This window comes from Coregonus lavaretus (assembly GCF_964263955.1).
Source record: "Coregonus lavaretus genome assembly, chromosome: 36".
Classification (NCBI taxonomy): Eukaryota; Metazoa; Chordata; class Actinopteri; order Salmoniformes; family Salmonidae; genus Coregonus; species Coregonus lavaretus.
In genome coordinates this window covers 27,257,365-27,277,952 of record NC_140023.1, presented here as the reverse complement: position 1 = coordinate 27,277,952, position 20,588 = coordinate 27,257,365, and the positions used below count along the sequence as shown (strand labels likewise).

The following is a 20,588-nucleotide window of genomic DNA, read 5'->3' as shown; positions in this document are numbered from 1 at the left end:
AAAGAAAGAGGGAGAGAGCGAGCGGGCGGGCGGGCGGTCTGTCTACACCTGTGTGTTGAGCAGGCAGTCAGTAATGCTAATATCTGGGCTGGGTTGAGTGTCAGGCAGGTGTCTCCCTGCTTTACATGTGCAGCTTTGCATCGGATGCAACTCTTGGCTTTGTTTTTTGGAATTGTATGATTTTTTTGTAATTTGATGCTTTATGCAAAATTATTGATTTATATTTAACTTGAACATTAAGTTCAGCCTTACTGTCTAATTTGTTTTTAGCTTAACTAGAATGTGAAGAAGGCAACACTAATTCTGAACTAATGGGGTTCCGGATCTGATTCTAAATGGGGGTGGGTTTACTGGTACTCAGTCTCTTTCTAGTCATCGACAGCCTGTGTGTGTGAGCAAGAAAAGGTTATGTGTGTGAGACTGAATGAGTGAGTGAGAGAGAACCAGAAAAGCAGTGTGTGTGTGTGAGCCCATGCTCCACTCTAACCGCAGAGCAGATCTAACTGAGCCAGGACAATGAGACACTACAAACCCTCAGTATGTCTGTCTGTCGGCACACATGGGTTGGACTTTTTATAAGCGCATAAACACCTGGTGGAACTCCTTAGAACTCTTCTTAGAACCAGTGTGGTTCTATTATAACTCTGGGGGTTTGTGGGACTAAGGGCTGCGAGAGGACTGGCTTGTATTGGCATTCTTAGCTTAAGGGCTTCTGGGTAGTGTAGTCTTGGTGTGTATATTCAGTTGGTAATCTAGTGTCAGTGGAATAGTTGTAGTTAGATGGGTTGATTCTCTGAGGCTGGGATTAAACAAATGACCTGGGATCAGTTTGAACTGTATTTCTCTGATTAAGGCTGGGCTTAATTAATGATCTAGGATCAGCTTAAACTGGCTGGCCAAAAGACACTGAAGTCAGACCTGCCCATATTATCTTTCTGTTTACTCTGAAACACCTCCAGTAGGGAATACAGGACTACTAATATAAGGGCTGTTGACTGTTCGCCTGGAACCGCTACGCTGTACGTCTGCTTGTTTGACTGGGCATCGATGTAGAATACAATTAGCCATGTGTGGCTGTTGAACGCAGAACCAGACAAACAGGCTCAGACTACATTGACACAGGTAGAGCTGAAGGCCGATTCTATTTTCACGCTATCGTTCCGTTCAAACCAAACTGTGCTGGCTCTAATATTTTCTTTTCACATAGTCCATTTAAACGTTTTCAGCATGGTTCCAGGCCAACAACTATGGTTGTGTAACCAGGCCAGCTCAGTACAGCTTTGTTTGACTTCACTCATTTCGGCTCAGTAGTGTTAAAAGTCCTAGGTAGTGTTGGTAAGTTTAGTTAGTTTGTACTAATAGGTAGAGAGGTAGCGTTAGTGTTAACTCTCAGGAAAGAGCTTCAGGTGAGATATATATATATATATATATATATATATATATATATATATATATATATATATATATATATGGCTTCTATATCCCTATATGGTTCTTTATACATAATGGCTGTAGTGCCACCTTCAGTCCCAGAAATGACAGGCGTAGGAATTGACAGGCTTACAGAGATAGACTTCAGTTCAGTAAAGCTACTAGGGTACTTCAGTAGATGAACCACCACTAACAGTGAAACTACTCTGGAGGAGTGTAACACAAAGTGGGTTCACAGAGTTAGCCAGCTAACTTTGATGAACGCTCAGATATAGGCTAGCTCTTGATGTTCTGGTTTGTTAAGAAAGATCAACGTTTATCAGTTGTTTGGAATGTTGAGTGAGTCAGTTACTGTGCCAATTTCAAGTGTATATAAACTTGGACATATGAATCCAGAATATTTAGGAAAGTTAGCTGGCTCCTTCAATCCTGCCCTTTGACATCATGCTACTGTGCTGCTGTTTACTTGATCTCACCAATCTTTCTCCTACGGCACTTGTGGCAGTTTAAATTAGAAAATGCAGAAAAGGATGGTATTCAATTTGTTATTAAAATAATTAACATGTTTTTGTGAATGTTACTTTTGTACAATTTTCATAATTTGAACGGTCTTATTTTGAAAGATTCATATGCAAATAAGTTTTGACAATGTTCGAATATATGTAAAATAAAACCTATTTTGATACCACAATGTGTGTCTGGGTGTGACTAAAACTGTAGCCGAAGCTGGGTTGTGTTCACTAGGCACAAAACTGAAGAAAATAGCCTACAATCTGAAAACGCTTGTTTTCATTATACGTTGTACATTTTAAAAACAGTGTACCCTAGTGCCAGTGGTGTAAAGTACTTAAGTACAAATATTTTTGAAGTACTACTTAACTATTTTGTGGGGGTATCTGTTGTTTACTATTTTCATTTTTGACAACTTTTACTTCACTACGTTCCTAAATAAAATAATTTACTTTTTACTCCATAGATTTTCCCTGACACCCAAAAGTACTCACTACATTTTGAATGCTTAGCAGGACAGGATAATTGTCCAATTCACACACTTATCAAGAAAACATCTCTAGTCATCCCTACTGCCTCTGATCTGGCGGAATAACTAAACACGAATGCTTTGTTTGTAAATTACAGTCCATTTAGAAAGTATTCAGACCCCTTGACTTTCCACATTTTGTTATGTTACAGCCTTATTTTAAAATTGATTAAATCGTTTTTTTCCCTCATCAATCTACACACAATACCCCTAAATGACAAAGCAAAAACAGGTTTTTAGAAACTTTTGCAAATGTATTGAAAGAATAAATATAAAATAGCACATTTACATAAGTATTCAGACCCTTTACTCAGTACTTTGTTGAAGCACCTTTGACAGCGATTACAGCCTCGAGTCTTCTTTGGCTACAAGCTTGGTACACCTGTATTTGAGGAGTTTCTCCCATTCTTCTCTGCAGATCCTCTCAAGCTCTGTCAGGTTGGATGGGGAGCGTCGCTGCACAGCTATATTCAGGTCTCTCCAGAGATGTTAAAGTCCGGGCTCTGGCTGGGTCACTCAAGGACATTCAGAGACTTGTCCCGTAGCCGCTCCTGCGTTGTCTTGGCTGTGTGCTTAGGGTCGTTGTCCTGTTGGAAGGTGAACCTTTGCACCAGTCTGAGGTCCTGTGCGCTCCGGAGCAGGTTTTCATCAAGGATCTCTCTGTACTTTGCTCCGTTCATCTTTCCCTCGATCCTGACTAGTCTCCCAGTCCCTGCCGCTGAAAGACATCCCCACAGCATCATGCTGCCACCACCATGCTTCACCGTAGGGATGGTGGCAGGTTTCCTCCAGACATGACGCTTGGCATTCAGGCCAAAGAGTTCAATCTTGGTTTCATCAGACCAGAAAATATTTTTTCTCATGGTCTGAGAGTCCTTTAGGTGCCTTTTAGCAAACTCCAAGTGGCTGTCATGTGCCTTTTACTGAGGAGTGGCTTCCGTCTGGCCACTCTACCATAAAGGCCTGATTGGTGGAGTGCTGCAGAGAAGGTTGTCTTTCTGGAAGGTTCTCCCATCTCCACAGAGGAACTCTGGAGCTCTGTCAGTGACCAAGGCCATTCTGCCCCGATTGCTCAGTTTGGCCGGGCGGCCAGCTCTAGGATGAGTTTTGGTGGTTCCAAACTTTAGAATAAGGCTAGAACTTAACAAAATGTGGAAAAAGTCAAGGCGTCTGAATACTTTCCGAATGCAAATTAATTTTCATAGTTTATATATTACAGAGGTCGGGACCTCTGTCCTCATCCATAGCTATGGCCCTGGCAGGTGGTCCGTGGCAAGATCTTGAAAAAATAATATATTTTTACAATAAGGGCCTGATTTAGCTGACATCTGTTTTGTAGTTATTCCGCTTTAAAAAAACAGCCCCTTCCCACAATGACATCTCATTCAGGAAGTGTCCAAATGTTTTGGGTGGGAAAACAAGTGTTTACCATTATGCTAGCTCAATGTCCATCACCAACAGAGCTATGGCTAATTTAGGCACACAAAAAAGACCCTGTTAGGTTCCACCCTGTTAGGATTGTGCACCCTACAGGGTGGAAAATGCACATAACAGGGTGGACATTTTGTTAGAAAAGATAGTAAATAATATATTTATATTTTATGTACATTTAGATACATATTTGTTGCTAATTACGTTACAATTACTACAGTGCCTTCAGAAAGTATTCAAAACCCTTGACTTTTTTCATATTTTGTTGTTACAGCCTGAATTTAAAATGGATTCAGACACAGTTTCAACCACAAAGACCAGGGAGGTTTTCCAAAACCTCATCAAAGAAAGGCACCTATTGGTAGATGGGTAAAAAAAAAAAGCTGACATGAATATCCCTTTGAGCATGGGGAAGTTATTAATTACACTTTGGGTGGTGTATAAATACATCCAGTAACTACAAAGATACAGGCATCCTTCCTAACTCAGTTGCAGGAGAGGAAGGAAACCGCTCAAGGATTTCACGATGAGGCCAATAGTGACTTTAAAACAGTTACAGAGTTTAATGGCAGTGATAGGAGGATGGATCAACAACGTTGTAGTTTCTCTAAAATGCTAACCTAACTGACAGAGTGGAAAGGAAGCCTGTACAGAATACAAATATTCCAAAACATGCATCCTGTTTGCAACAAGACTCTAAAGTAATACTGCAAAAAATGTGGCAAAGCATTTAACTTTTTGTCCTGAATACAAAGTGTTATGTTTGAGGCAAATCCAATACAACCCATTACTGAGTACCACTCTCCATATGTTCAAGCACAGTGATGGCTGCATCATGTTATGGGTATGCTTGTAATCTTTTTTCAGGATGAAAAAAGAAACACAATGGAGCTAAGCACAGGCTAAATCTTAGAGGAAAAACCTGGTTTAGTCTGCTTTCCACCAGACACTGGGAGATGAATTCACGTTTCAACAGGACAGTAACCTAAAACACAAGGCCAAATCTACACTGGAGTTGCTTACCAAGAAGACGGTGAATGTTCCAGAGTGGCCGAGTTACAGTTTTTACTAAAATCTGCTTGAAAATCTATGGCAAGATTTGAAAATGGTTGTCTAGCAATGACCAATAACCAATTTGACAGAGCTTGAAGCATTTTGAAAATATTAAATTGGCAAATGTTGCCCAATCCAGGTGTGGAAAGCTCTTACAGACTTAGCTGGAAAGACTCACAGATCTAATCGCTGCCAAAGATGATTCTAACATCTATTGACTCAGGGGGTTGAATACTTATCTAATGAAGATATATTAGTGTATTTTTATTTTATTTTGTACAAATGTACAAATAATTATTCCACTTTGACATTACAGAGTATTATATGTAGATAGTTGACAAAAAAAATAATACTATTTAATCAATTTTAAATGTGAAAAAGTCAAGGGGTGTGAATGCTTTCTGAAGGAACTGTAATTAAAGTTGCATTCAGCCTAATTTAAGTAATTGTAATGAAATGTATATAGAATTGTTATTAGTCATTGTAATGTAATTAGCTATCAACAATATATAAATAATAATAATCTAATTTCATTTTTTACAAACTCAGGTTGACGATGTTATTAAAAAGACAGAACAAATTATTACTAATGAAATAAATAGAAAGTGATGTAAACTGATGCACAATATTCATTCTTATTATAGGTGTAATACTTTTCAACCATTTCACAGATGTAAAAGCTAATACAATATATTTCATTGTTTCAATCTTGTATTGTTAGTTCTACCCTGTTATTGCTTCCCATCCTGTTATGCTTCATTTAACCCTGTTAGGTAGGTATTTTAAAATCATAATTAAAAAATACCATCACATTTTATGCATATTTTTTGGGCAACTTGTAGAGATAGAAGTGGTCAACTGAACATGTACAAATGTTGAGAAAGTTAAATTGTTATTCACTCTTATTTGGAAAAATAGGGTGCAAATAAAGTGCTGGTTCTGAAAAGAACACACGTTTCACTCAATAATCATTGTTTTATACTTATTTGAAGAAGAAAATCAATGTGATAGATTAAGGGACATTTGATGTCTTAGAAAATCTAAATCTATATACACTACCATTCAAAAGTTTGGGGTCACTTAGACATTTCCTTGTTTTCCATGAAAACATACAATGAGGGAAAAAAGTATTTGATCCCCTGCTGATTTTGTACGTTTGCCCACTGTCAAAAATGTTATAAATTGATTTGCTTTTTAATGAGGGAAATAAGTATTTGACCCCCTCTCAATCAGAAAGATTTCTGGCTCCCAGGTCTTTTATACAGGTAACCAGCTGAGATTAGGAGCACACTCTTAAAGGGAGTGCTCCTAATCTCAGCTTGTTACCTGTATAAAAGACACCTGTCCACAGAAGCAATCAATCAATCAGATTCCAAACTCCACCATGGCCAAGACCAAAGAGCTCTCCAAGGATGTCAGGGACAAGATTGTAGACCTACACAAGGCTGGAATGGGCTACAAGACCATCGCCAAGCAGCTTGGTGAGAAGGTGACAACAGTTGGTGCGATTATTCGCAAATGGAAGAAACACAAAATAACTGTCAATCTCCCTCGGCCTGGGGCTCAATGCAAGATCTCACCTCATGGAGTTGCAGTGATCATGAGAACGGTGAGGAATCATCCCAGAACTACACGGGAGGATCTTGTCAATGATCTCAAGGCAGCTGGGACCATAGTCACCAAGAAAACAATTGGTAACACACTACGCCGTGAACCCTGAAATCCTGCAGCGCCCGCAAGGTCCCCCTGCTCAAGAAAGCACATATACATGCCCGTCTGAAGTTTGCCAATGAACATCTGAATGATTCAGAGGAGAACTGGGTGAAAGTGTTGTGGTCAGATGAGACCAAAATGGAGCTCTTTGGCATCAACTCAACTCGCCGTGTTTGGAGGAGGAGGAATGCTGCCTATGACCCCAAGAACACCATCCTCACCGTCAAACATGGAGGTGGAAACATTATGCTTTGGGGGTGTTTTTCTGCTAAGGGGACAGGACAACTTCACCGCATCAAAGGGACGATGGACAGGGCCATGTACCGTCAAATCTTGGGTGAGAACTTCCTTCCCTCAGCCAGGGCATTGAAAATGGGTCGTGGATGGGTATTCCAGCATGACAATGACCCAAAACACACGGCCAAGGCAACAAAGGAGTGGCTCAAGAAGAAGCACATTAAGGTCCTGGAGTGGTCTAGCCAGTCTCCAGACCTTAATCCCATAGAAAATCTGTGGAGGGAGCTGAAGGTTCGAGTTGCCAAACGTCAGCCTCAACCTTAATGACTTGGAGAAGATCTGCAAAGAGGAGTGGGACAAAATCCCTCCTGAGATGTGTGCAAACCTGGTGGCCAACTACAAGAAACGTCTGACCTCTGTGATTGCCAACAAGGGTTTTGCCACCAAGTACTAAGTCATGTTTTGCAGAGGGGTCAAATACATATTTCCCTCATTAAAATGCAAATCAATTTATAACATTTTTGACATGCGTTTTTTTGGATTTTTTTGTTGTTATTCTGTCTCTCACTGTTCAAATAAACCTACCATTAAAATTATAGACTGATAATTTCTTTGTCAGTGGGCAAACGTACAAAATCAGCAGGGGATCAAATACTTTTTTCCCTCACTGTAGTATGAAATGTTAGCTGTATAGGATTTTTATTTTTATTTTAGGGTTATTTTCACGGGATAGAAGTAATATATCTTAAAGGGGCAAACACATGTAATTTGAGGTTTTATTTACTGAGTGATAAGTAAATACATGTGATTTCTTTTGAAAAGAGCTATACTAAGGACATACTTTACACTTGGGATACAACATTTATGAAATGTTTTGAATGACCTCTGACCTTTTGTCCTGACTTTCTAGTGTGATTTGATCACTCACACTGGAAAACCGAGTGACATAGGATGATGAGTTTAAGGTAATTTATAATACTGATAATTATGAAGAAGTTTATAATTTGGCAATAATCCTATTTATCATTCCAAACAGGACAAGGATGAAGTGAGAGAGTCAGTCCTGAATGAGGGATATTCCTTGCATAATGTTATGGGATACAATTAAGTTAAGATATTCTCAAAGGTTGTCATTTTAATTTCATTTATTATTTTGGTTTAACAGGCAATGTTGTTTTGTTTTGTGAACGCATGAATCACGATGTGAGTCGTGTCCAAAGGGGGAGTAGTACTCGTCGGAAGTACTGGTCGCATGTTTTTTTTGGTAAATATGCAAGTTGTATTAAGTATATGAGCAGTAGTAATAATGTGTTATGTGTTAGGTTAAATGTTTTTGTGATAGGAGGCAGGGTGTAGAGGAGGCCTGTCTATGAAACGAGTGGACTGCAACAAGCTGCAAGCAGATGCGCTTCCTAATCTCAAGGCTTCTTCTGACTGATGAGAAGACATGGTACAGTAGCATAAGTAGCATACTGTTTCTAACCTAACCTAACAATGTTCTGAAGACTTTCTTTCCATGAGGTGAAGGCAACTCTCCCAACTGAGCAGGAGAATTTGAGCATTTTCTGCACCCTGGAGACTATGTGGCGGTAAAAGACTACAGAAAAAAGAGCTGGAAAGATCCTAGGTGGGGGGGGGCCTGTACCAGGTGTTGTTTGCTACCTCAATGACGGTGAAAGTGGCAGAGACAAATATTTAGATACATGTTTCCCACCGTAGGAGTGTTCCAACCCCAGGAGAGGAAGATGGCCCCGCCATTGGATAGCATTGTTTTCTTTTGTGTTTGTCTGTGTTTGTGTGTCTTTGCAGCAGTAACTCCGAGCTTCCCTAAGGGTAAGCTGACAAAAGGACACTCTGCAGACCAATGTCGATGGATTGAGAGGGACTGGCTGATCCGGAGACCCTAGTGACGGAAGAAGGTTAACAGCTGAAGTGACCATATATTGTCATCCAGGTTACACCAACGGCTGTACGGATAGAGGGGAGATCGACTTGGTATCATCTAAACCATTGTACCAGGGTACCACGAGGAAACCGATGACCTAGAGATGAGGACGCTGAGGATACTGGAGCTGGCGAGAGGCAGGAGGATGGCGATGGGAATGATAATAATGAGCTACGTGCTCGTGCTGATTCCCTCGGGGGAGGGCCAGACCTTCCAGACCTCCAAGACCTCCCAGACCTCCAAGATATTCCAGACATCCCCATCATTGATTTCTCTGCCCTTGACTAGTCCCCCTGAGAATAAGGGGAATGGCATACTGACAATAGTAAAGAGCAAAAGAACAAAACAGAGAAGAGAAACAGACAGGATTAAAATGTATATTCCTGCACCAGCAGGAACCATAACTAGAATAAAGGAAGGGATCGCTATTAAAGTACGAGGATTAAATGGTTATTGGTGTGGGAGGAACCAGCACAAGGATTATGGGGAAGTTACATGGTGTAGTGTGACCTTAAGATAATGAAAGAAAAAAACAGGTGGATCATAGACATAAGGGTAGAAGCCCAAGACTTAGATAAACAATTTGATGTAGTACTTAGTGTTACATTTCCAGGGGGAAGTGTTGCTGAAGTAGTTATTCCTTGGGAAAGTGCACTAAACCCCTTACATGTTAGAGCCCCACCAGAAGCAGAAGAAAGGGAATGGAAGGAGGCGCTGAACAATGACTGGTATAGATGGGCACAATATACTACATTAAAACTAAAGAAAGAAACTGTCTAATATGCTCCCTTAAAATAATTAACAGTAGTACCAAATCCCCACAGCTACCAGGACTGTGCTACGTTTAACCACAACTTCTGTCATCTAAGGGACTCGGAAAGACCATATTGCCCAGCAGAATGTTTGTCATATTTAGGAAATCCTAAATATATATTTTTTTATAATCAACCAGAATGCGGAGAGAAGTGTAAGCAATTAGATGTTAGAATAGGAACAAGGAAAAGGGAAACACCAGAGTAATATCAAATAGACTATGAGCAATTATAGGAGTGTTACAATAAAACAATTGGGTTATATAATTTGGGAGAATTCAAGGGTAAATGTGAAACAATGTGGCATTTATACAGATAGCCTTTGGAATGCAGACACCCCTCAAAGAAAAATCTATCAGGCAGCATGATCAAGTATTAGAAATTGATATTAAGAACGATTGGTGAAACATAATAATTTGTCATATAGTCAATGCTTATAGGGATGTTTTGGATTGGAAATGAACCCAACTAAACTGTTATGATCTGTCCTTTCTCGAGGTTACTCCTGATGGTGTCTTGATGCATAGCACAGATAATTCGGTCCAGAACGGTGTGAACCTCAATAGAAACCAAAAACCCTTTACCCGGCTAAAGAGGAGCAACAAAGGCGTTGAAGACGTTCCTGTCCAGCACCACCTCTACCAGGAGACCTGAATCAGAACCAGCATCCAATCAAAGCAATCAACTGTCTTTTCTATTATGCCGTTTCTCTCAAGAATGTGACAGGAGTCCATGTGGAGTGGGCAGGAAGAGAGATCTATTCAAATACAACATTTCTCATAGTTTGGGTATACTGGTTGGCAAAATGGACAAAACAGAATAGAGGTAGAGGTGGGGCGGCTCAGGTGTGACATTGGAATTGGGACATTGCCATGGGCAATCCAAGTTGAACTATGAAGCTATCTGAAGAACAACTGTTATCTTATCACACACTCAGTCATAGCACAAGATTCTTACTGGAAGGAAGGAGTAACCCTTCTGAAGTCTCTCTTCCCCCCACAGTTAGAGGCCAAGCATATAAGCTATGTGTAGTGTGAATAACATTTACCATTACACCATTCACCGAACAATAATTCAAGGAATATTACTCAGAAATATGAGGACTACGGTTCGTACCATTTAAAAGTAATCAGATTTATTACAGTTATGCAATAAGAATACAATGATCAAATGGCACATGCCAGAAGTCTTCAATGTCAGAAGATACACAATATCTAAAAGTCTATAGGTTAAGTATAAAAACACACGCTACAATGGAACGTGTAATGGAACGCTACACCAGGAGATTGGTTTACAATGACTTCATGAACAAAGTTTCAACCCAGCTTTTATTCTTCCGAGTGCAAAATCCCAGTATCTCCTAGTGTCTAATTAACATGACTTTGCAATGGCCCAAAACATTAAAACAAAAGGCATTAAAACAACACCCGCATTCTTGGATCTAATCATCACAACTCTTATCTAAATGATAGGCGCGCCCATCTGCCTCGCTCCCTCTTTGAACTATGACGAACAGAATAACAGTTTCTCCGTAACAATAAATCCATAGCACTTACAGTACAATAACACATATCAAAATGCGTAGCTCTTTAAGAACTCTTGAAACAATCCAAACATGACAATTTAATTCACACAGTAACATTCATTTAGTCAACTCCCGTTTTCATCTGTCTTCACACCTCCAACAGTGTCCGTGCTCCCAGGGTTCTGTGGGAACGTCTCTTCCTAGAGATTACCACAGACACGGTGTTTGACCCCTGTGATAGCCAACAGATGGTCAGCCATCCAAACATTGTCATAAAACATGAGAGATTGAGTCATCACGCTGAGCATCAGCGCCTGCAAGTCGCTAGTTGCGAGTATCACCTTCTCAAATTTTTCCACTACAAAGTTGATGGATATTGATGAATGCATTTTCATCCATCTCTGTGTGACCATGGCATTAGGTGTTGCTACAACAACTCTGGATTTGTTTCCCTCCTTTAACAAATGGATGTGGTTGTGAGCCCTGAACACACATGATGATGTGATACATTTCTCAAGGTGTGAACAATGACGTCACAGTTTCAGTTTAATTTATCTAAAAATCCCCTGTATACTCACTAGGTTATTCACCACAGTGAACGTGAGCAATGTTGCATCCGCTCCCCCTAAGATTAAACTAAGAATACGTTTGTTAGTTACAGTGCCTTGCAAAAGTATTCATCCCTCTTGGCGTTTTTCCTATTAGAGTTGCATTACAACCTGTAATTTAAATTGATTTTTATTTGGATTTCATGTAATGGACATACACAAAATAGTCCGAATTGGTGAAGTGAAATGAAAAAAATTACTTGTTTCAAAAAAATAAATAACGGAAAAGTGATGCGTGCATATGTATTCACCCCCTTCGCTATGAAGCCCCTAAATAAGATCTGGTGCAACCAATTACCTTCAGAAGTCATATAATTAGTTAAAGAAAGTCCACCTGTGTGCAATCTAAGTGTCACATGATCTGTCACATGATCTCATTATATATACACCTGTTCTGAAAGGCCCCAGAGTCTGCAACACCACTAAGCAAGGGGCACCACCAAGCAAGTGGCACCATGAAGACCAAGGAGCTCTCCAAACCGGTCAGGGACAAAGTTGTGGAGAAGTACAGATCAGGGTTGGGTTCTAAAAAAATCTCTGAAACTTTGAACATCCCACAGAGCACCATTAAATCCATTATAAAAAAATGGAAAGAATATGGCACCACAACAAACCTGCCAAGAGAGGGCCGCCCACCAAAACTCACAGACCAGGCAAGGAGGGCATTAATCAGAGAGGAAACAAAGAGACCAAAGATAACCCTGAAGGAGCTGCAAAGCTCCACAGCGGAGATTGGAGTATCTATCCATAGGACCACTTTAAGCCACTCCACAGAGCTGGGCTTTACGGAAGAGTGGCCAGAAAAAAGCCATTGCTTAAAGAAAAAAATAAGCAAACACGTTTGGTGTTCGCCAAAAGGCATGTGGGAGACTCCCCAAACATATGGAAGAAGGTACTCTGGTCAAATTAGACTAAAATTGAGCTTTTTGGCCATCAAGGAAAACGCTATGTCTGGCGCAAACCCAACATCTCTCATCACCCCGAGAACACCATCCCCACAGTGAAGCATGGTAGTGGCAGCATCATGCTGTGGGGATGTTTTTAATCGGCAGGGACTGGGAAACTGGTCAGAATTGAAGGAATGATGGATGGCGCTAAATACAGGGAAATTCTTGAGGGAAACCTGTTTCAGTCTTCCAGAGATTTGAGACTGGGACAGAGGTTCACCTTCCTGCAGGACAATGACCCTAAGCATACTGCTAAAGCAACACTCGAGTGGTTTAAGGGGAAACATTTAGATGTCTTGGAATGGCCTAGTCAAAGCCCAGACCTCAATCCAATTGAGAATATGTGGTATGACTTAAAGATTGCTGTACACCAGCGGAACCCATCCAACTTGAAGGAACTGGAGCAGTTTTGCCTTGAAGAATGGGCAAAAATCCCAGTGGCTAGATGTGCCAAGCTTATAGAGACATACCCCAAGAGACTTGCTTCTGTAATTGCTGCAAAAGGTGGCTCTACAAAGTATTGAATAGTTATGCACGCTCAAGTTCTGTTTATTTGTCTTATTTCTTGTTTGTTTCACAATTTAAAAAAAATGTCATCTTCAAAGTGGTAGGCGTGTTGTGTAAATCAAATGATACAAACCCCCCCAAAAAAACAATTTTAATTCCAGGTTGTAAGGCAACAAAATAGGAAAAATGCCAAGGGGGCTGATTACTTATGCAAGCCACTGTATATGACAATGACGATGGTCAATGCTACTGACTCCCCTAACCTTGTTCCCAGCATTAGCCTTTGGTAGGAACCAGTTTACTGGCTCCCCTACACTCACATCCCTGCATGTTACAAGAGCACATCAACCACTTCTCCTGTTTTAGATTGTTGCTAATCATTAGAATCTAGATGAATCATTAGAATAAACCTCAGTTTCAAAGAATCATGAATAATCCTATGTGAGCCCAGTCACAAAAACACACTAACCTCTTCCCCAGGCTCAATTGCTAGAGCCGATACAATTTGTGTGCGGCTGTGGTTCGGGCTGGATGTGGGTAGATGTTCAACCGTTCTGATGAAATAACTTCTCTGCTGCACTGGAAATCAGCTTGTTTCCGTCAGAGAAACTGCTGTCAGGTTTGACCCATTAAATTAGGTGAGAATTGAATCTGTTTTTAAATCAACATGAGACATTTTGATGAGACATTTGGATGTGACAGATTACTGAGTAACAGAGTTTAGTTTCCCATCATATCCTCTCCTTTTCTTTCCCCTCTCCACCTCTCCACCTCTCTCTATCCTCTTAACACATGGATCAGAAAAGAGTCTGTGGACAGATGTAGTGTCAGTGTTTTAATTAGACAGCTTCAGAGGTTAAAGTTCACATGGCTGTTATAAAGGCACAGCAATAGACACATCAGATCCACACAACAAACCTTATAGACACTAAAGTCTAGTAGTCCACTCAATATAGCACATTATTGATAGAAAACACTAATTCTCAATATAATCTGATATGATCTAATAAATTCAACAAATGCTTCACAAAACATTCAGTGCTAGTTTACAGAAAGGCTGATAGAAAAACAAGCATTTCTTGTTAGAAAAATAGAGTTTATAAAAAAGGAGAGAGGTGTATTTGTTGTTTCTGGCTGTGTCTGAGAGTTAAGTGTGTGTTTCTGTGTGTGTCCGTGCTTCTGTGCGTCTCAAGGCACGTTCGCCCTGGCCTTGTATCTCTCCAGATGGCGTGTCAGGTCTTCTATTCTCATGTCCTTCAGCTGAACCAGGTGTTCCAGTCTGTTCACCTTGATCTGCAGGATCTACACACACACACCTCAGTGTAAACAATGTATTTAATTACACACATTACTGATATTTTTTTGGGGTCTAGCTTGGTCATATAACTATCTCCTATCAAAGAACGGATGTGACACTGCAGTGACAAGTGTAAATGTGTGTGCGTGATCTTGCTGACCATTTTTAACACAGTAATGATAAAAAGCCATTAGTGGAAACCCACAGCTGATGTCTGCTGAAAGCTCACTGCTGACACTGCTTACACACACACACACAGGAAACATATCTGCTGACCGATAGTGACACACTCCCGCTTCCTCTACATTACAGTCAGGAGGTGTCACTCAAGAGGCCAGATAACACCTGTAACCCTGCCGCCCAGAGAGTGTGTGTGTGTGTGTGTGTGTGTGTGTGTGTGGGTACCTCCACAGTCTCCTGTAGGGCAAGTAGAGCTTGCTCCTTCTCCTCCAGCACCAGACGGATGGTTGGGTCCACCTGAGAACCTAGCACAGTGCTACACACACACATTATAGTCCAGATCGCACAATATTTGTTGCTGTTGTGCTGCACATCTCAGAGGATTACTAAAACAAATGAATATGGTTCCTCCTCCAGATGTTTGTGAGATCTGATCATCTGTGGAGCACGACTACAATAAAAGATGACCTGGAACACGTCCATTACATTTAAAGACTGACACACCGTGCGTTAGTAGTACCTAGTCTTGTCTGTGTGTTGGTGTACGTGTGCCCTCTCCTCTTTCTTCTTCCCCAGTCCTGGTTTCATCTGGGCGTCGTTGGGAGGTGGCTCTGAGGGACATAGAAGAAGGAAAAACAGAGACAGTGGATGTTACATCGGCACCCCCATCTAATCTGTCTGTCCGCCCGTCCGTCAGCAGTAGAAGGATGTCCATCTGTCCATGTGTCTATCTGTACGTCAGCAGGAGAAGGTAGATAGAACAGTGAGACTACTGGCTCTGGGCTGAGAGGACACAGCCTGGGCATCCTATGGACTGAATGGGAGGGGTTAGGGTTTGCGTACAGACAACAGAGTTACATGGATACTTCTAATGGAGACGGTGATGTTGTTGTTGGATGCTCCCATACATTATCAGCCCTTTAAAGGACATTACTGACTGCAGCGGCTCCTGACTCACTTCTATGTGTGTGCGTGTGTGTGTGTGTGTGTCTTTGTCTGTGTGTGTGTGTGTGCAGCTGACCAAGTCCTGACTCAGTCACCTCCTCTAACTACCAGCTAACTGAAGGTGCTGAGTATATCTGGGTCAGCAGAGGAGTCACCCTATACAACTGTGTCACATTATACAACTGTTTGTCTTCACTGCAGAGAGAGAACCAACAGCGCTGTACACAGTGCCTGAGTCAGGGGTTAGGTCAGGGGTCAGGTTTCTGTACCTGTGAGAGGTTTCTCTTGGTTCCTGGTGTTGTAGTATTCCACATCCTAGGAGACAGAAGAATAGTTAGTGTGTTTTTATTTTACACCTCTGTTCTATTGTATGCTATGCTCTACCCTATGTACAGGGACTGGATGTGTGCATGATGAGAATGGAATGTTTGATCATCAAAGGTTGTTTGATTGAATGTTAGATGGTCACACACATGCACATTGCACACCAGTAGTGCGTCTTCAGTGCATTGCTGTCTCTTTTCGTCAATCCTTTCTCGGAGCGAACAGAGGACAGGCTCTATGGCTCCAGCAGTGCTCACCACTATCCTCTTCACTGTCTCCTCTGGGATGTGGAAGTTCAGCTTGGAGAACACCTTCCTGTAAACATGGAGACACGCAGATTTTGGGTCAGTTTTGCATTTCTCCCACTAATGGTTAAGGTTAGATTGGGGGAGGGGAAGCTGATGCTAGATCTGTACCTTGGGAAAACTTCCCCTGGGGCGAGAGTAGAGGAAACATATGTTAATCTATGCAGTTAGGGCTATTTTATGTATCTCTATGGCTGGGTCCAAAATGGCTGTGGTCCAACCCAGTGGTCAGTGAGTAGGAGTTCTCACGGCCCTGTGTAGTTGCTTAGAAGCAGAATACAGCATCAAATTCTCTACGATTCCCAGGGGAACCTATTCAGTACAGTAGCACACACACACACACAAACACATGCAGGCCTACATGCACACGCACACACACTCACACACACACACTTACTTGCCTGTTGAGAGTGCCCCAGTTGCTGAGTTTCTGCTGTATAGAGTTGGCTGGGCTGTAGTTGTGAAGCTCCACCAGTTTGGGAAAGAAATACTTGACGACCTCAGCAGCCATCACTGGAACAATGGCCGATATAAACAACACTGCTATGACATGTTTCTGTCTGGACTAACTATGCTTAGTTGACAACCACAGGACAGTGCTCAATAAAACTGACAACAGAAAGAAAAGTAATTCAATTAATAATGTAATACATATTTCAATTATAATAGTTTCATCATTGTCCCACTGGCTATCATAAGTTGAATGCACCAATTTGTAAGTCGCTCTGGATAAGAGCGTCGGCTAAATGATGTAAATGTAAATGTAAATAATTTATAAATGACCATGCACCAAAGATGTTGGTTAACTCAAGTAGCTAAGTTAGCCCCTAGGCCAAGGTTCCGTTTTGGTTTTTGCCCTAGCACTACACAGCTGATTCAAATAATGAACTAATCATCAAGCTTTGATCATTTGAATCAGCTGTGTAGTGTTAGGGCAAAAAACTAAACGTGCACCTTTTGGGGTCCAGAGGACCGAGTTCGGGAAACGCTACCCTAGGCCCAGAATAAACAATTTTCAGCCACACGCTGCCTCCACCTCTCTCCTGCTTCTTCTGTGGTTTTTATAGGGCAATTGGCAACCAACTTTAAGATGCTTTACCACCACCAACTGGACTAGAGTGTGGACCAGAAACAGGGAAGTTCTAGCTCCTACCCATTATTCTCGTCTCCTCAAGGAAATTAAGGAAACAAAATACATAATTAAATACTACATCCCCTTTCCCTCCCATATTGCTGGCACTGAAATAACGTGTTCCACGGTCTCCATCTCCTCATGATCACACCTCCAAGTCGGATGTTTTCCAACCAATTTGAATGTACTGTTGAGCCTTATGTGTCCCAGAGGAATATAATAATATGAATTGAATGGAGTTTCCCATCTTCCCATTTAGAGTTTCTGGCGCAGCACAGAAATGCCCTTATCCAGATGGTGTGACAAAGGTATTTCCTAACAGACCTGCTAACTTTCTTTGTTGTTACTTTTAAGGGTGGAACCAACATGCAGTACCTCCAGCAGGAAGAGAGGCAAGAACCATTCGTCCGCCAGTTCAACCATTCGTCCGCCGTGTGTAATGTTCAATGTAATTGCATTGCTGGACTTTTTGAAACTTCATGTATTTGTATTCTTTAAAGTGTTTACAAATAAAAGGAAATGTATGGTTTAAACATGTCTTTAATGTTTATTTGTTTTAGCTGTTAGTGATAATTCCCTAAGTGTTAATAGATTTGTGTTTACATCATTATCATGGGGCTCCCGAGTGGCGCAGTGGTCTAAGGCACTGCATCTCAGTACTTGAGGCGTCACTACAGACCCCCTGTTTCGATTCCAGGCTGTATCACAACCGGCTGTGATTGGGAGTCCCATAGGGCGGCGCACAGTTGTCCCAGCGTCGTCCGGGTTTGGCCGGTGTAGGCCGTCATTGTAAATAAGAATTTGTTCTTAACTGACTTGCCTAGTTAAATAAAGGTTAAATAAAATAAAAAATTAAGCCTTTATGTACGTGTTATGAATGACCAAAGGTGTCTGACTTTATGGTAAGTACAGCATCATGCGATATAGAGTCTTTATGGATGCGTTACTTCAAACTAAGTATTACAGGACACTACATAAACTGTCAATAAACAGGTTATTAACGTTCTGCTGATTTATGAAGGTTCTCTCATGATCCACATGATACTGTAGGGTGTGAGAGGTATTGAAATGGATTGATGGACCTGCAAAGCATGCGTTTGTGTGTGTGTGTGTGTGTGTGTGTGTGTGTGTGTGTGTGTGTGTCAGAACCGCGATGATTTGGAGTAGTCCAACCTAAGACCACCACACCAGGTATTCCTCTTCTGTTCCCATGCTGGAGACCAGGGCTTGGTTACAACCTGTTACAATGGTGGCAACATTTAGTGTCTGATCTTTCAGCTGGGGAGTGGGTGAATGTGTCAAAGACCTGGCCCAGCACCGCATGGTATGGCTTGATTTTGTTGTGTGTATGTTTGTGTACTGAGGAACATGTAACTTGGTTCTAGAAGAAAGACACTTTCAATTTCTTTAGGTTTGGGGTCTTTCATCAAGGTAAGTGGTTTTTGGTGTATCGTCGTCCCCAGGCTATTGCACACACCATTCAAAGTTGGCCTTAGTGGGAGTGACCATAGAATTCTATAGGCGTGACCTTACTGATGAGTAAAGTATTTGTTATCGTCACTACTTAACACAGTCAAAAAGTCATAATTATTGCTAGACCCTCCCATTTCCACAATGTATCTTCTTAAAATGTGATTTTAAACCATACCCTAACTAATGAAGGCCAAGTTGGTCCACCAGACCTTCCGCGCATTTGGGCAGAAGTGTCTGGGAACAAGATTAGGTGTAATGTGACTAACATGACATCACTTTTGAGCGTGTGCCATCCTTCAGCACAGCATGTCACCCATTATAAAGCACGTTTATATCATATTTGACATAGTGGATTATGTCACACAGTTATGCCACATTTATGACCCTTTATAAAGCATGACATATGGTTATAGATGCTTTGTAACACGTTTTTGTAGTGCTTATGAAGGCATTATGAAGACTTTATGAAGCCTTTATAAGCTGAACATAATTTAAAGCGGGACCGAACTGTGCACCTTCACAAATGCCTGGGCTAACATCTCTGTCTTCTCCATGTGTTTCACTGCAACAGTCTCCCCACTTTTCAGCACATGGGGATCCCAATCTCGTCTGACCCCAATCATCCTCTTAATCATCCCCCATACCACTCCCACAAGAGTAGTGCTGCCTATGTTTCCACAAAACCAGAGCCAATACTCCCTCTTAACTGTCCTAATGGTCCTCCTTACTACAGCTTGGGCTTGTTTATACTGTATCAGGTGCTGGTAGTTATAATATGGGACCTTTTAAACATCCTGAAAGCACCGTTCCTACTCACAGCTTCTCTGCACTCTTCAGTCCACCAGGGAACTGCCTTCCTCCTCCTCCCTGCTGTACCCAATACCTGACTTTTGCTCCTCTTACTACATAATTCACTGTTTCTATATCTGCACTGAATTCACCTGCAACAACCCTCAACTCCTGAAAATATAATATGAAAAATATCTCCTCTTCCCATTTCCTGTTGTATCTTCCACCCTCATTCTAAGAGTACACTTGATTGGGGAGTGATCACTACCCCCTGTAGAATCCTCCCATGCCCCCCAGCTACATCTGCCTTCCATCATTGAACTAGAGATCAGAGTAAGATCCAGAGCAGATTCATTTCCAGTTACTGGGTCTCTCCCTCTCTAAGGACGTCGTTAATTTAGATACCCTACCTCCGTCGCTGAAGTCTCTTGTTATATTCCTCTTAGGTCTGGACAGTGGTATTTTGTCTATCCAGGCATACAAGTCTTGCAATATTTCTTCGTTTAATTCTTTGTCCATTCTGTATACCGGTCCTTCATCGGACAACTTTGCACTTCGATTTTCAGCTAGCCTGTATCGTTAGCTAGCAAGCTTCCCACGACGGTCGTCACTAGTTACCACAAACATAAAGTAATAAACCCCGCCTGTTTCTACAATTTCTCGTCTTAAAATCTGATTTTAAACCTAACCCTAACCTTAACCACACTGATAACCGTATCACTAACCCTAACCTTAAATTAAGACCAAAAAGCAAAAAAAATTTTTTATGAATTTTTACGATATAGCCTATTTGTGGCTGTGCTATCTAGTGGAAACAGGTTGTTTGTTTAACTCGTTGCTAGGTAACCAATATAGTATGGAAACTGAGAAAGGACTAACCTCATCAGTAATGAGT

At 41.3% G+C, this 20,588-nt stretch overlaps 1 protein-coding gene across 1 annotated transcript; it reads right to left on the bottom strand.

The window, feature by feature from the left end:
- Window positions 1–14,436: 14,436 nt before the first annotated feature.
- Window positions 14,437–20,212, bottom strand: spef1 (sperm flagellar 1; the record flags this gene model as incomplete). The annotated part of the gene is made up of 7 exons (XM_084153104.1): window positions 14,437–14,550; window positions 14,951–15,041; window positions 15,246–15,336; window positions 15,940–15,985; window positions 16,159–16,305; window positions 16,697–16,812; window positions 20,104–20,212. The coding sequence occupies 7 exons, from the start codon at window positions 20,210–20,212 to the stop codon at window positions 14,437–14,439; spliced, it is 714 nt and encodes a 237-aa protein (XP_084009230.1).
- Window positions 20,213–20,588: the final 376 nt, after the last annotated feature.